The 14,673-nt window shown below is 57.3% G+C and overlaps 1 protein-coding gene across 2 annotated transcripts in view; it reads left to right on the top strand.

Annotated features, from left to right (window-relative positions):
* Window positions 1-14,673, top strand: part of LOC134400091 (transitional endoplasmic reticulum ATPase) — a 63,333-nt gene that overhangs the window by 2,963 nt on the left and 45,697 nt on the right. Inside the window, exons 4-11 of one of the 2 annotated variants that reach the window (XM_063128362.1) lie at window positions 765-888; window positions 3,041-3,200; window positions 3,663-3,836; window positions 4,127-5,651; window positions 5,880-6,083; window positions 6,803-6,993; window positions 8,722-8,792; window positions 10,063-14,146. In XM_063128362.1, the coding sequence (XP_062984432.1) occupies window positions 765-888; window positions 3,041-3,200; window positions 3,663-3,836; window positions 4,127-5,651; window positions 5,880-6,083; window positions 6,803-6,993; window positions 8,722-8,792; window positions 10,063-10,192 (2,579 nt within the window). In that variant the 3' untranslated portion in view covers window positions 10,193-14,146. Of the gene's footprint in view, window positions 1-764; window positions 889-3,040; window positions 3,201-3,662; window positions 3,837-4,126; window positions 5,652-5,879; window positions 6,084-6,802; window positions 6,994-8,721; window positions 8,793-10,062; window positions 14,147-14,673 lie in introns of those variants that run through there. The other variant, XM_063128361.1, reaches the window with a different exon arrangement.

Below are 14,673 nucleotides of genomic sequence, written 5' to 3'. Positions count from 1 at the left end.
TAGAGAGACTTAAAAGCAAGAACACCCTTTTATTTTGTTAGTTTTATAGTACAGTTACAAAATTAATAAGATTTAAAAGGCTGGAGAGTGTGTTTTAACAGGGAGACATTTTTCCCTTACTTAATGGCCTGGGCATGAATTTCTGTGAGTTTTAAAAATAGAGAGAAATCTTCTATGGAATCTTGTTCTTGAAATTATTGGGCTTGTTTTGCACTAAGCAATGTTCTGCAAACGGAATGGAATTTCTTCCCCTGTAACGAGACCCCCAACATGTGAATATTTAGTGGGGGGGGGGCATGCCCAGCTGGCCTCCCCCTCCCGCCACTGCCTGGGTGGCAGTTTGGAAGGGCTCTTTGCCTGCCTCTCCCCCATGCTCTTGAGCATCCGCATCCTTCCGGGGGGAGACTGCTCTGGGCACGGTGGCGGCGGGCGGCTGCTACTGCATCGGGAAGGAGGTTTAGCCTGCTCTTCCCACAGCAAAGAGCGCCAGGGAAGGGTGCTTTTTATATTGTATTTTGTAATTGTGTTTTAGACTGTTGGTTGTTTTATTATGCTTTTCATGGTTTTAATTTTTGTGAACCGCCCAGAGAGCTTTGGCTATTGGGTGATCTAAAAATGAAATGAATAAATAAAATAAGTACATCCACCTCCACCTTTTCAGGGCAGGCCAGCTGGCTGCCTCTGCGGGGCGGGTGTGCGCGTGCGTGTATGTGTGCACCTTCAGTCTCACTGCTTCCTCTTCTCCTGTCTCTCCTGCGGCACAGTGGATGGTGGCGAATGGGACCTGCTGATTGCCCACTTCTTGGGTGTGGATCACTGCGGCCATAAGCACGGGCCGGACCACCCCGAAATGGCCAAGAAGCTTTCCCAGATGGATGAAATGCTCAGGTGAGCTGCTGCCTTAGAGTGACACCCCCCCCCACTGGCGTCCCAGCATTTCTCCCCCCGCACCATGAGCCTTGCCCCATAGAATGGGTTTTTTTTATTTTTTTATTTATTTATTTAAGTATTTTTATGCCGCCATTCAGCCAAAAAAGGCTCTCATGGCGGCTTACAAAAGTATTTCTTGACAGTCCCTGCCCACAGGCTTACAATCTAAAAGACATGACACAAAAGGAAAGGGGATTGGGAGGGAGGAGGAGGAGGGGGAAAAGGAAAGCAAATTCAGGCACTACAATCTTAGTTGGAAAAGTTCAGCAGTTACAGTTGGTAGCAGGAGGGAGGGGGCTCTCAGCTGGAGCTGGACCCAGGCACGGTGGAGAGGTGCCGGGCTGCTGCTTCCTCCCTCATGGTGGCCTCTGCAGAGGGTTGCATGCACACCACCCCTTTCTCAGCTGGGGATGGACAGACATTGACCCTGTTCAGACAACGTGCAAAGCCATGGCGGTGAAGCACTTTGAGCTAAACGTTCTGGCTTAGCGTATGCGTGAACCATTCCTAACCATGGTGGCTCCATAACCACAGTTTAAGCATGCTCACTCACCATTTGCTGCAACAGGGTTAGCGGCCTAACCAGGGCATAGTGTGTTGTCTGAACAGGCTCGTTGAGCAGCTACTCAAGGGTAGGCAATTGGGAAGCCCCCTTGGGCCATCCAGGCCTGACCGGAATTTCTGCAGGCCTTCGGGGAGGAATTTCTCCAGGGACCTTTTGCATACAAAGCAGGGGCTTCACACACACACACCCCCGAGCTACATCCGCTCCCTAATCTCTCCCGTCACATGGTCTAGCAAGAGAAAGAGAGAGAGAGGGACTGCTCTCGCCCTGGGGAGGAGCCCATGTGGGCATCCTGCTTGCTTTGTTCTCTCCCGTGTTTGCTTCAGGCTTCAGCTGTTCTGGAGCAGGAAGGTTGCCGCTGTAATTGGATGCTGGCGTTATCTTAGTGGCCCTTGAAATGTTAACCAGGCTGGTGGGAGGTGTGTGTCGTCCCCCCCCCCCGCCAAGAAGCCCTTGAGCGCTGTCCCGATTTAAACTCACAAGGAGGGAGCTTAAATTTAGGGGCAGTGGCTTGGCCCAGGCACCCAAGCAGGGAGTGACGCCTCGAGGGTCTTATCTCCAACCCCCCCCCCCCGTACTCCCATCCCAGGGAACCCCCAGGCAGCACCTAATGCCGCCCCCCCTCGACAAATGAATGGTACAGTTTCTTAGTTCACTGGGGAACAGGGTGTGTGGAAAGGGCCCTCTCGAAAGAGTGACTGGGGTGGGGAGGCTTGATTTTCACTCGGGGGGGGGGGGTGCAGGGCTTTTCTGTCCTTATTCTGTGCATAATTCTTCCATGCTGGAGAACTGTATGAGCGGCGGAGGTGGCTGGGTGGGCAGGCGGATCTCACCCCCCATCAAGGGCCCTGGGGGCAAAGGCAAACGCAACATTAGCGGAGGGTGGTCTTTGCCCCCCACCCACCCCACTCCAGCCGATATCGGGCAGGGCAGCTTCTCCTCTCCCCATGCAAAAGAATGGAGGAATTGCTATGTTCACTTTGCACGGGGAGGGAGAGAAATAGAAGGAGCCAGAGAGAGAAAGACAGAAGGAGCTACAGAAGGAGGGAGGAGGCGGGGTGAGAGAGAGAGAGAGAAGCCAGAGCCAGGAGCGCACATGATGCAGGGTACGCGTTAAGGTACCCCCACAAACACGGAACAGGGGCTGCTCCCAGCGTTTGTGGGATTGTGGCCCCGCCCAAGGTACACTTTCAGGATCCCAAATGTGCCCCCAGCCCAGGAAGGTTACCCCCAGCGGGCCCTGGGCTCCAGAACAGGCCACACGGTGGCTTTTATTGTACGTATTTTAATATTGGATGCCATCTTGGGAGGGCTCCTGCCCTGAAAGCCGGTGTATACGTATTTTCAATAAATGAATGCGTCAACCTTCAGCTTGCCCCCCTCTCCTCTGTTGCTGGCGTCGTGCAGACTTGGTGGCTCCGATGGTGAGCCAGGAAGTCCCCTGCTCACACGCCCGGAAGTGCTGCACAGATCGGGCCCCGGGTGCCTCCCCGCTGCGCAGTTGGTGCAGGGAGGCGGCTGAAGTCCTGTATTGTTGATGGACAGGTCACTGGTTGACCACCTGGCAAATGACACACTGCTCCTGGTGGCAGGGGACCACGGCATGACAGGGACCGGGGACCACGGAGGGGACAGCGAAGAGGAGGTGAACGCAGCCCTCTTTGTGTATAGCAAAGCTCCCCTGTTCCGGAGCGACCCACCAAAGGTAAGCCGGAAGGAGGGGTCGGGGGAGAGGGAGGGAGGGAGGGAGGGGGAGCTGCACTGCTCCCCTTGGTCCTGTGTTGATTTTGGAGGTGGTGCGAATGCCCTGCTCCAGAAGCTGCAGATAACCGCTCAGGCTTCAGTCAGTTGTCCGTGGGCAAGGAAGCCGGGGGCCGGCAGGTCTCCTCCTTCCTCTCTCTCCCCCACCCCCAATTCCCTGTCATGGTGATCTTTCCCAGGCTTGCCAGCGTTTCATGAGAAGCAGCCAGGCTCCTTTTGGGCTGGGGAAAGAGCATGAGGCATTTGGGAGCTTGAGGGTGATGGCTGGATGCAGAGTGAGTTGCCTGCTCTGGGCAGGGTGTGTGTGTGCTTCCCCCCCCCCCCCGCTGCCTCACATGGCACCCTTGGCCTGGAAGGGGCAGCTGTGCCCGACCTCCTCCCTCTTTCGCCTTCCCTCCTCCTCCAGGAGCCAGAGACCGTCCCACAGGTGAACCTGGTTCCCACGTTGGCCCTTCTGCTGGGGGTGCCGGTGCCTTACAGCAACATTGGGGAGGTGGTGGCTGAGCTCTTCGCAGCGGAGGGCGACGCGGCCTCCTCAGCCCTTGCCCAGCTGGCGGCGTACAGCATCAACGCTAGGCAGGTGAGAGCAGCCCCCCCCCCCCGTGCCGCCAGGGCTGTGGGCCTTCAGAAGCAAGGGCCCCAGCCTGCTCTCCCCGAGTGATGGCTGCCTGGCTGGAGGGCGCCTGCCTGCCTTCCCCCCTCCCCCGGTGGTTCTTTTGAGGCCAGGCTGGCTCCTCCTCCCCTTGACTCCGCCCTGGGCCGTGGGGCGGCCCTCATCGCTGTGCTCGCTTCTGCCCTCCCCCCCCCCCCCCCGAAAGAGGGTCCTGGGCTCTTCCAGAGCGCCCAGCGACCGTGGCCCTTGACTTGCAGGTAGACCGCTTCCTGCACTCCTACTCACTGGCTGCCCAGGACATCCCGGCCGAGAAGCTGCGGCACCTCCAGGCCCTGTTTTCCACCGCGGTGGAAGAACACGAGCGGCTCTTGGCCCAGGACGGCTCTCCCGCACTGTCTCAGCTGGAGCGCCTCCAGGGCGGCTTCCGCCGCTACCTGCAGGAGGCCCGGGCCGTCTGCGCCGAGACCTGGGCCCGCTTCCACCCGGCCCGCATGGCGGCGGGCTGTGCCCTCTTGACGACTTCCTGCGTGCTGTGCTACGTGGCCTCCGGGGGCCCCTCCGCCTCGACCTTCCCCTCCCGCCAGCTCCTCTTCTACCCCGTGCTCTGGGGCTTGGCGGGGGCCGCCCTGCTGGCGCTGGTGCATCTCTGGGGCTGGGCCGGCGCAGACCTCGTCCTGCTGTCTTCCTGGGGGGCCGCGGCGTCCCAGCTGGGCTTCTTCTGGCACTGGTGGGCAAGGCGGCCCCGGAGACCCCGTGCTGCCGGCACCCGTCCCCCGCTTGGGGAGAGCAGCCCGCGGCAGAGGCTGCGCGCAGGGCTGGGGGCAGCGGCCCTCCCTTTGGGCATCCTGGCGCTGCGGTGCGGCGCCATGCTCTCGGACAGCTTCGTGGTGGCGGAGGCCCAGGTGGCGCCGTTCCTGCTCGCCTCCCTGCTGGTGCTGCTGGCGCTGCGGCTCCACTGGGGGGGCAGGCCGGAGGGCTCCCCGCCCTCCTTGCCGCTGCTCGGCCTTCTGGGCGCCATCCTGGCTTGCGTGCGGCTTTCGGGGCTTTTCCGGCAGTGCCGCGAAGAGACGCCCTGCTGCCGCTCCTCCCCCATCCTGGCCCCGCTCTCCAGCCTGCGGGACACACGGGCCAAGAACCTCTACTACCTCCTCTGCCTGGCGGGCCTGGCCGGCCTGGCGTGGGCCATGCGCCGCTGGCTGCGCCACTACGGCAACCTGAACAGCCCCAGCGCCCCGGTGCTCTTTGTGCGCTGGGGCTTCCCGCTGCTGTCCGTCTGCCTCGGCGGCTACTGGGCCGTCACCTCGGGAGCCGAGGAGGCCCTGGCCAAGCTCCACGCCTGGGTGCAGCTGGCGCTGGTGGCCTTCCCCCGGGGGATCTTTGGCCTGGTGGCGGCGGGGCTCCTCCTGGTCCTCTGGGACCCCGTGACGGTCTTTGTGAAGGACAGCCGGGAGCCGCTGGCCACCGGAGCCCCCATCGTGTCCCCCAGCTCAGAAGCAGAGCTCCTGCACGTCATCCCCCAGCTCTACCGCCGGATGCAGGAGTCCCTGAAGAGCCGGCTGGACGAGGCCAAGGCAGGCGGCGGGGCCACCGTGGCAGCCTACGGGCTGGGCAGCGTCTACTCGGCCGCCCTGCTCATCTCCCTGACCTTGCTGGGCTTCCTGCTCATGACCCTGCACAGCGAGCGGCTGAGCCTGGCCTTCTTGCTGCTCTTCCTGGAGGCCTTTGCGCTGCTCTGGCTGCACACCTGGGTGCTCTCCTCCTCCTCCTCCTCCTCGCAGGCTGGTGAGTGGAAGGGTTGCTTGGGGAGGGGGGCAGGCCTTCTGTCCTCATGGCCTCTAGGCCTGGGCTTCTCCCAGCATTCAAGGCAGAGCGGTGTCCTCAGTCACTGGGGCTGCAGTTTTCCCAGATTGCCAGGGAGAGGAGCGGGGCGGCTGGGCTCTGTGTTGCTGCTGCTTCCTGTGCCGCCTTTCCCACGCTGCTCCTCCTCCTCCTCCTCCTCCTCCCGTCCAGATCCCTTCGTGGTGCCCTGGGACGCCACGGTCGCCTGGGCGCTCGCTGCCGCCCAGTTCTTCTACGCCACCGGCCACCAGCCCGTCTTCCCAGCCATCCACTGGAATGCAGCCTTCGTGGGATTCCAGCAGGGCCACGAAAGCAACCTGCTGCCAGTCCTCCTGGTCGGGGCCAACACCTTCGCTTCCCACATCCTCTTCGCAGGTGAGTCGGCTGCCTCCAGCGCAGGAGAGACCGTGGCACTTGGCGCTCCGGCGGCGGCCGCGCGGTCACATCCCGGTGTGGCATAAGGGTTACGTGGACGGGATGCCTGTCCGGGTGGCGCTGGTTTGGGCCCCAGCGCCAAGTGGCGGAGTGAGTGGCCGGCCTTCTCCCTGGGGCTACTGGGTGGTTGGCGCCTGCATAGCAGGCTGGGCTGGGGCGGCACCTTCGGACTGCTGCAGCCCACAAGAAAGGGCCCCCGAGAAAGGCTGCCTGCTGGAGAGCCCCATCCCTATTCAGGCTCCCCCATAGATCTACAGTCCCACAGAGTTTGCGTGGGGCGTCTGCCAGCGGTGTGGTCGAGGTGGCAGGCAGGCAGGCAGGCAGGGAGGGAGGGAGGGAGGGAGGGAGGTGAACAGCCAGGGGTGCCCGGACGCCTGATCAAGCAGCTTGGGTTTCGCTTTTCCAAACATGTGTCCCGAGCTTCGTAGGCGGGAGCCGCCGACGTGGAGCACCTCCGTCCTGCCTGGCAACGCCCTGAGGCCGCTCGGCCCCCGGGCGCCCCGGGCTGTCTCCGTGACGGGGCCGTGTGGGCGGAGAGCTCCTCCCCAAGCATCTTCCAACCTGCTCGCGCTCCCCTTTCCTGACCCGTGACGCGTGATGGTCCAGAGCCTTCGCTCCCACGAACCCCCCTCTCTTCTCTTCTGTTTCCCCTGAGGTAGCCGGCTGCCCGTTGCTTCTCCTGTGGCCGTTTGTCTGCGAAGCGTCCGGCTGCAAGCACAGGCGGCCAAAGGGGGAGGCTCAGGGCAGGGAGGAGCAGATGATGGAGATGAGGCTCCGGGAAGCTCCAGAGAGGTTTTCGGCGGCGCTGCTGCAGCTGGGACTCAAGTACCTGTTTGTTCTGGGGATGCAGGTATGTTCGCGGGAGCGAAATCCTGGGCTGAAGCTTGTCGAGCGAGCGCTAGATACACCGCAGGTCCTGCACCAAAGCCGACAGCCACGGTTCTGCTACGGAGGGACGTAGTTCCACGGGCAGCAGTGCAGCCTGGGTCAGCTGGAGAGAAGGGCCTTCCCACGCGGGCAGCCTGCATCCCTCCGGGTCCTCGGATGGGGCTCTCAGGCCAGGGGACCCTCACTCTGTGAATTGGGCCCTGGAGCACCGCCTTCCGTCACTGGCTTTACGGCCTCCGTGGGAGCTCCACAGTCCGTGGCCCGGGGTGGCGGTGGTGGTGGTGGCGGTTTGTTCCCCTTGCCGCAGCCCCAGGTGGCCCTTGGATCGTCTGAACTCACTCAAGCTCATGTGGGGGCCGAAGGCTCCAAGCACACTTTGGTTGGCACGAGGCAGGTCCATTCAAAGAAAGGGGGTCCATAGCTGTGTATATATGTACAACATTTTGTACTTGTGTATTATTATTATTTATTTATTTATTTATTTATTTATATAGCACCATCAATGTACACGGTGCTGTACAGAGTAAAACAGTAAATGTTGTAAACCGCCCAGAGAGCTTCGGCTGTGGGGTGGTATATAAATGTAATTAAATAAATAAATAGCAAGACTCTGCTGCATAGGCTTACATTCTAATAAAATCATAATAAAACAATAAGGAGGGGAAGAGAATGCAAACAGGCACTGGGTAGGGTAAAACTAGCAGTATAAAGTCAGAACAAAATCAAGTTTTAAAAGCTTTAGGAAAAAGAAAAGTTTTTACCTGAGCTTTAAAAGCTGTATCCCTTCTGCCTGGCTTTATATTGAAATGCCGGTTCTCTATGATATTAACTGTGATTTTTGGCTAAAACCTACTTTAGGTTGCCTTAACAATAAACGAGAGAGTGCACAAGGCAGGTCCTCTCCTCCCAGGGCCTCCTGCTCAGGCAAACGGAGGGCTCGCCCCCACCTGCAGGCCTTCCGGGGCGGGGGCAGGATCTCAGGCATTCCAGCTTCCAGGATCGTCCCACAAGGTCCAAACGCCAGCACGTCGTCCCGGAACTGAAGAGGAACATTCCGGCATGGCGTTTTCGGGTTTTTTAAAATAAAACCCGGAAACTCGGTGCCGAAAACCACCAAGAGCCATCCCAGGGATGGCGAAAATGCTTCTCTCCTGATTGGCACGGACTCTCCCTGCAGAGCTCCGTACCAGTTTGGTGAGCCCCGAGTGAGTGCCGCACCACCCGTGGATCTCAGCGTTGTCCTGGGACTACCGAGAGCTAGTCCCTTGTTGACCCTGGGATCAGCTGTGCGTCATTTGGGCGTACAGGGACGATCTTGAGCCGACCCCGGGATAACTGGCAGGTGTAGATGAGGTCTGAGCGCAGAGTGGTCTCTTGCAACAGGGCAGGATATGGGAAGGAGCAGCCATTTCCTAAGGGAGGTCTCCTTATGGGCAAGTGTGTGAAGACCCTGGCTTTGAACGCAGCACTACAGGGCACATGCGGGCTGTGTGAGACCCTGTAAGCCTTGCGGCACGACGCCCGTGTAAAGCACCATCGCGCCCAGGTCACGGGCAAAGGAAACTGGTGTTCTGGGATTATCCAGCGGAGGGGAAGGGAAGCCCCCTTGTCCTGTTATTTCTGCCCTCTTTGCCGGACCGGCCTGTGTGCCGTTTACCTGCAGCCGGCTCCTCTGCTCTTTTCCTGACAGCTTCTGGCTTGTGTCCTGGCAGCCATAATCCTCAGAAGACATCTTATGGTATGGAAGGTGTTTGCTCCTAAGTAAGTCAGGCTCAGCATGCAGAAAGCTCCGTCCGCTCTGTATGATGGCAGGGAAGGGAAGGGAAGGGGGTGGGTGGGTGGAGGACACGCGAAGCTGTCTTGAATGGGGGCAGCGAGAGTGATGGCTGAGCTGGCTGCAGGATGGCGCCACTCTCAGTGCAGATGTCACGATGGTGCCTGGCAGATCCTGTCATATATCTTGACTTCAGCAAAGCTTTTGACAAAGTGCCCCATGATATAATAGAAGTAGAGCTTCCAAATCACGGGAGGTCCTGGTTCCTCTCTATTCGGCCCTGGTTAGGCCTCATCTAGAGTATTGTGTCCAGTTCTGGGCTCCACAATTCAAGAAGGACGCAGACAAGCTGGAGCGTGTTCAGAGGAGGGCAACCAGGATGATCAGGGGTCTGGAAACAAAGCCCTATGAAGAGAGACTGAAAGAACTGGGCATGTTTAGCTTGGAGAAGAGAAGATTGAGGGGAGACATGATAGCACTCTTCAAATACTTAAAAGGTTGTCACACAGAGGAGGGCCAGGATCTCTTCTCGATCCTCCCAGAGTGCAGGACACGGAATAATGGGTTCAAGTTACAGGAAGCCAGATTCCAGCTGGGCGTCAGGAAAACCTTCCTGACTGTTAGAGCAGTACAACAATGGAATCAGTTACCTAGGGAGGAGGTGGGCTCTCCCACACTAGAGGCCTTCAAGAGGCAGCTGGACAACCCTCTGTCAGGGATGCTTTAAGGAGGATTCCTGCATTGAGCAGGGGGTTGGACTCGATGGCCTTGTAGGCCCCTTCCAACTCTGCTATTCTATGATTCTACTTTGCCTGCGTTTGACGCTTTGCACATGTCAGGCTGCTTTTTCTAGCTGTGGGGAGGGGGAGCCCTGCAGAGCATGAAGGCATCAGCCTTTTTCCACCGGTAGCCTTCCTGCTTCACGCTGCCTCTGGCTTCTGAGATTTTGGCAGGCATCGTTCATGCGCTTCCCTGCTTCGTCTAGCTAGAAACTTGCATGCGCTTTGTTTGGGTCGTGTGATGCCGTGTCTACTGAGGACACGCCACTCGGAAACGGAGGCGCTGCCTTAGGCATGGGTCGGTCCATTTCCCCTTTGGCCCGGTGCCGTCCTCCCCAGGGTGGCACACTGGAGCCTCACCGGAGCCTCGCTGCCCACGATCCCTTTGAAAGCCTGGGGTGTGTGGGGGTCCACCTTGGAGCCCCATCCCTGAAAAGCATGCGCTGTCCCTCACTTGGCGCTTTTCTTTTGCTCCCAGGTTCCTCTTCGAAGCTCTGGGCTTCGTGGTGAGCAGCGTCTTCCTCCTGCTGGGCATCGGCCTGGTGATGCGCGTGGACTGTGCGGTCAGCGTGTGGTTCAAGCAGGTCATCCTCGCTCAGCCCAGGTAGCACCAGAGCAAGAGGGAGTCTGGCAGGAGCGCTGCGAGGGCCGCCGGAGGCTTAAAGGCGTCACGGAGCTGCCAGCGACGGGCCTTGCTTGGCTGGGCTACATGGCATTCTCTCCCCTCTGGGGCTTCTTGCTGGGCTCGGTGCTCCCATCGTCAGGGGAAGGGACTGGGGAAGGGCAGGAAAGGGTCAGCTCACCTCCAAGCGGGGTCTGTCTGCCAGCTCTGGGTGTTCTGCAGGGGGGAGTGTTCGCAGCCTCCAGAGAGACGTTGGCCTCACCTGCCGCTCGTAGCTTGAGTAGCCACTGAATCACTGGGAAATGGCCCTTCAGCGCTCTCTGCAGGCAGGCGCCTTGCCTGGATGAGGAACGAAGAAGGGGGGTGAACTCTTTTCCCAAAGAGAACACGGGCAGGGCAGGGCAGGGCAGGGGGGGCAGAGTTTTGGATTGCTGGGAGTTGGGTCCCTGGTCTGCAGTTACGATTTGCAGGTGCCTTTGTGAGCCTGGAGGTTTGAGCTGAGGAGACCGGCTGTGAGTTTGTGGGTTGCCACAAGGAGGGAAAGCCGTGCCCAGTGCCGAGATGGTGAAGAGGAGAAACCGGGCACTGGGTCAGTAAAGCCCCCTCTGAGCTGGGGGCTTGTGGGTTTTTCTCTCGGCCAGAGCAAGGCCTTGCTCCATCTGCTCTCTGGGGATGAAGAGCTGCTCCTGCCCTCTGTGACAGATGGGGAAGAGCTTTGGAAGAGCTTGACAGACTCTGACGGCGCAGAAATGAGCTTTTGGAGCTGAAGCTCCCACAGGAAACATACGACACTGTCGACTCGGGTGTCGGGCCCCTTCAGGGCTCCTTGCACTTAAGCATAGATATAATTCAGGGTCTGAATCTACGAGTTTCAACATTTTTGAAGTACATCGTTTAGCAGACCTTCAAACTTTGGTGCTGAAATCTGAACTACATTCCATCACTGAGCTGAAGTGTGTTTGCATTCCGGATTTCTGGATTGGGCTTCCTGAAATACAAGCTTGGAATGTCAGATTTCCATCCGTTGCAATCTGGCAGAGCAGCTTGGGTACGCGGCTTCAGCTTTGCTGGCTGCCCAGACAGGTCTGAGAAAGCCGGAACGGAACGTGGGCCCCTCTGGCGTGCAGCGGATCCCAGGAGCACCTTGCCCTGGCCTTACGTTTGGCCGAGGCCAGGAGTCCCATCGAGACCAGTATTGTTGGCTCTGCCTGGCAGCAGTTCTTCAGGGCTCCGGAAGAGATCTCTCCCAGCGCCTACTCCCCGGAGACCCCCCTGCCGCCTGCATGCGAGGCATGTGCTGCAGCACCAACCGGGCCCCAGGCCCTCCCCCAGCCTTTATGCCTGCAGTGGTGTCCTGCACCACCCAAGCGTCTCCTCTCCCCTGGCAGGGCCTTTGCTCTGGGCCACATTGGGACCCAGCACCAGTCCCCTCTCCCCACAGCCCCAGCACCTGTTCCTTTCGAAGGACATGGGAAGAGGCGTTTCTCACTATGACTTACCTGAATCTGCAGCCCAGACAGAGAAACCAAGAGAGCCTCTTTATTCCTGGCTACAGCTTGCCTGCCTTCCTCCCAGGCTGTTGACAAATGAGCCCCCAAATGAAGCTGCTGCTGCTGTCCCAGCCCTGACTCGGAGCTCTTTGCAATCTGCTTTTCTTTTCTTCTTTTGTGATCCAGTGAGAGATTTGTCTGTGGTGGCGGCGGCGACAGTTGGGATTCTTGCTGTGCCGCTGCGTCTCCCCACGGCTGAGCCTGGCTTTTGCTGAAATGGGAATGGCTGATCCCCCTTTAAGCAGCCGGGGGGGGGGATGTTGGGTGCTACTCCTTTGCGATACGTGGCCTAAAGCCAGCTTCAGCCAAGGGAATATACTCTGAATATTGAACCGACGGAAGTGTGGATTCGGCTGAGTATTTATACCATGAAACACTGCATGCTTTGGCCCCGCTGAGTAAAAGCTGCGTGCCTTGTCTGGCAGTACCTTAGCAAAGGGAGGACAATTCCAGCGCGAATATCTTCATCTGCTCTTCCTTCCGTTCATTTTCTCAGTTGTTACAGGATCCGTGAGCCGCAGAAATAAGCATAATGCTGCTATGCTTCCTGGTCTAGTATCGCAGGAGACGTATTCATTTTGGTAGTTTGTTTAAAAAATGCAGAGCGAATTCATTAGCTGGATGGAAACAGACACTGCTGTGTTCTGGAAAGGCTTTTAAGTTCTCCGCTGGAAGTAGAAAAAGCCCGCGGTGGTTGCCCTCTGATTTCCTGGACATTTTAAAATTTATTTTTGGGCTTTGTAGGCAAATGAGGTCGGACTGGAGGACGGACTCCCCCGGTCGTCTTAACTATGCATTTGTGAACTCTAACATTCCCTGCCCCATCTGCAGTGCTAGCAAGGCACAGCTGCTGCCGCCAGCCCAGGTGCATGTGCTGCTTCTGCCTCTCTCTACAAAGGGTCATCAGTGCCTTACAGTCCTTCCTAACTGTAGCTTCCCTGGGGTCTGGAGCCTGAGGCCAGATCTGAGACATCTTTCTGATCCCCGTACTGCACAATCCAGTGGTTCTGCCCAAAGGCTGTTTCGACATAGCTTTGAATTGCACAGGGCTGCTTTCTTGCTCCCCTTCCCCCCTCAAAAAATCTCTCTGAATAACTCAAACCAGTCTAACAAGTCTGGGTGATTTCTCTGAACTTTTAGGACCCTAAATTGCCCAACCATGCAGGAACAGTTTTGCATGTCGTAGAACGTGATTGTCTAATGAACGAAGCATCTTGCTGTTCCTTCAGGGTACCGAGATGAATGAATCCACAGTTGTTTGATTTGGAATTACACAGGATAAGTCTTTCTAAGGAAGGAAGGAAAGAAGGAAAAGAAAAAAGGTATCTTTTAAAGACTTAACTGAAATTATTCTATTAAACAGCTAGACCTTCTGTAGGCAGTGAACTACTTCATCTGCTCTTAGCCTGAACGTTGGAGACATCAGTTGATGCTTAATCTTGCAGGGGTTTGTTGCTTACGCAGTGAAGTATTCATTGGAAAATTCAGGATACAAAATCAAAAATGCTCATTCTAGCATTTTAAATGAGAGAAATACAGCAATATTTTGAAAAAAAAAACCCTAACTCTCAGTTATGGCCAAAACAGGGAATCTATTCTTGCATTATAAAAGCAAAGAGAAGTACTTTGAGTTTATTCCCTTAATTTCCCGGTTCATCGTATCGGCATCTGTCCCATGGAGGTCCTGGGCCTGTCCGCATGCAGGGCATTTCCTCGGCCCAGTGCCAAGCGCTACTTCTTCCTTTCCCATGAAATACTCTTGACAATATAGTGTCAAGGAGGCGTCTGAAAGTACCCGGTCTTGTAATCCTCTCTGCTGTTCTGTGCTACTCATAGTCTAGGTGGGTGACAGGAACTGCCATGGCACAAACTACGACGTCATCCTTGGGGCATTACTAGTTTCAGGGTTGGGAGCGAGGCTTCCTTCTTGCCCGTGCTGCATGGTGTCACTTTACTGTGGATTCCTAGCAGGTGTTGCAAGCTAGAGCTTTCAACTTTGTGGAAGGGGAACGGGAGGTTGGGAGCAGTCGTAACCCCATCGGTGCCTTCCGTTGGCCTTGCCTCTCCCTTGAAGAGAGACGAGGTAGATGTAGTGTATTGACCAAGACCTCGGTGGTCTTTCTACCAGAACCATGATTGCCTTGGCCAAGTTTCTTCACCTTACGTGCCTCTTATGTACCCTGATTTGCCATGCTGGGTATATCCTGTCCTACCTCTCAATGTCTATTACGCAGAAGGGGCGTGGAAGACAACGTGGAAAAGGAGTGACTTCACGTGGAATAGCTGTGCAGTTTATTTATTGTTTCTCCCTAAATGAACCCAAGAACTTGGGTTGAGCCATAACAGATTGTCCCAAGCTAATCCTTTTATGCTGCATTGTCATCGTATTAACTTCCTCTTGTGTGTGGTGGTGGTGGTGGGAGGGGAGGGCGGATGGGTGAGAGAAAAGCAGATGTGCAAAGATGGTGTAGCAGGTGAAGGCCGTGTGCAAGTGTGCCAGAGCTGGCTCTTAAACTGATGGCTGTAAATAAAACATCTGATTCCAAAGAATGGAAAGTTGCCTCTGCCTTGAACTAAGGAAAGACCTGCCTGGACGTGCTGCGCGCGCGTGACGGGGAAACGGTGGGACGTGGAGGGGTGGCACACTCCCCGTTTGGAACTGGGGAGGAAATGGCGCAGGAGCTGTGCTGGGGCTGGAGTGCGTGCATGTGTTCTGCAGGAAATATGCGGGAGGAGGAGGATGCGGTGGGACCCGGATGAAGTAGGGTTGGGGCCCACGGATGGTCTGAAGCAGTAAGTATTGCCATGTGTTGGCTCAGGAGCCTGGCAGGTGGAACCAACACACCTGTGCCTCACCCCCAGGGGAGCTCTCCAAATGGCTGCCCCCCCCTTGGCACCATTTCCCTCCGTGCCTCTC

Source organism: Elgaria multicarinata, chromosome 6 (assembly GCF_023053635.1).
Source record: "Elgaria multicarinata webbii isolate HBS135686 ecotype San Diego chromosome 6, rElgMul1.1.pri, whole genome shotgun sequence".
Taxonomy (NCBI): Eukaryota; Metazoa; Chordata; class Lepidosauria; order Squamata; family Anguidae; genus Elgaria; species Elgaria multicarinata.
The sequence above is the reverse complement of the archived record's forward strand: the minus strand, read 5'-3'. Positions and strand labels throughout refer to the sequence as shown.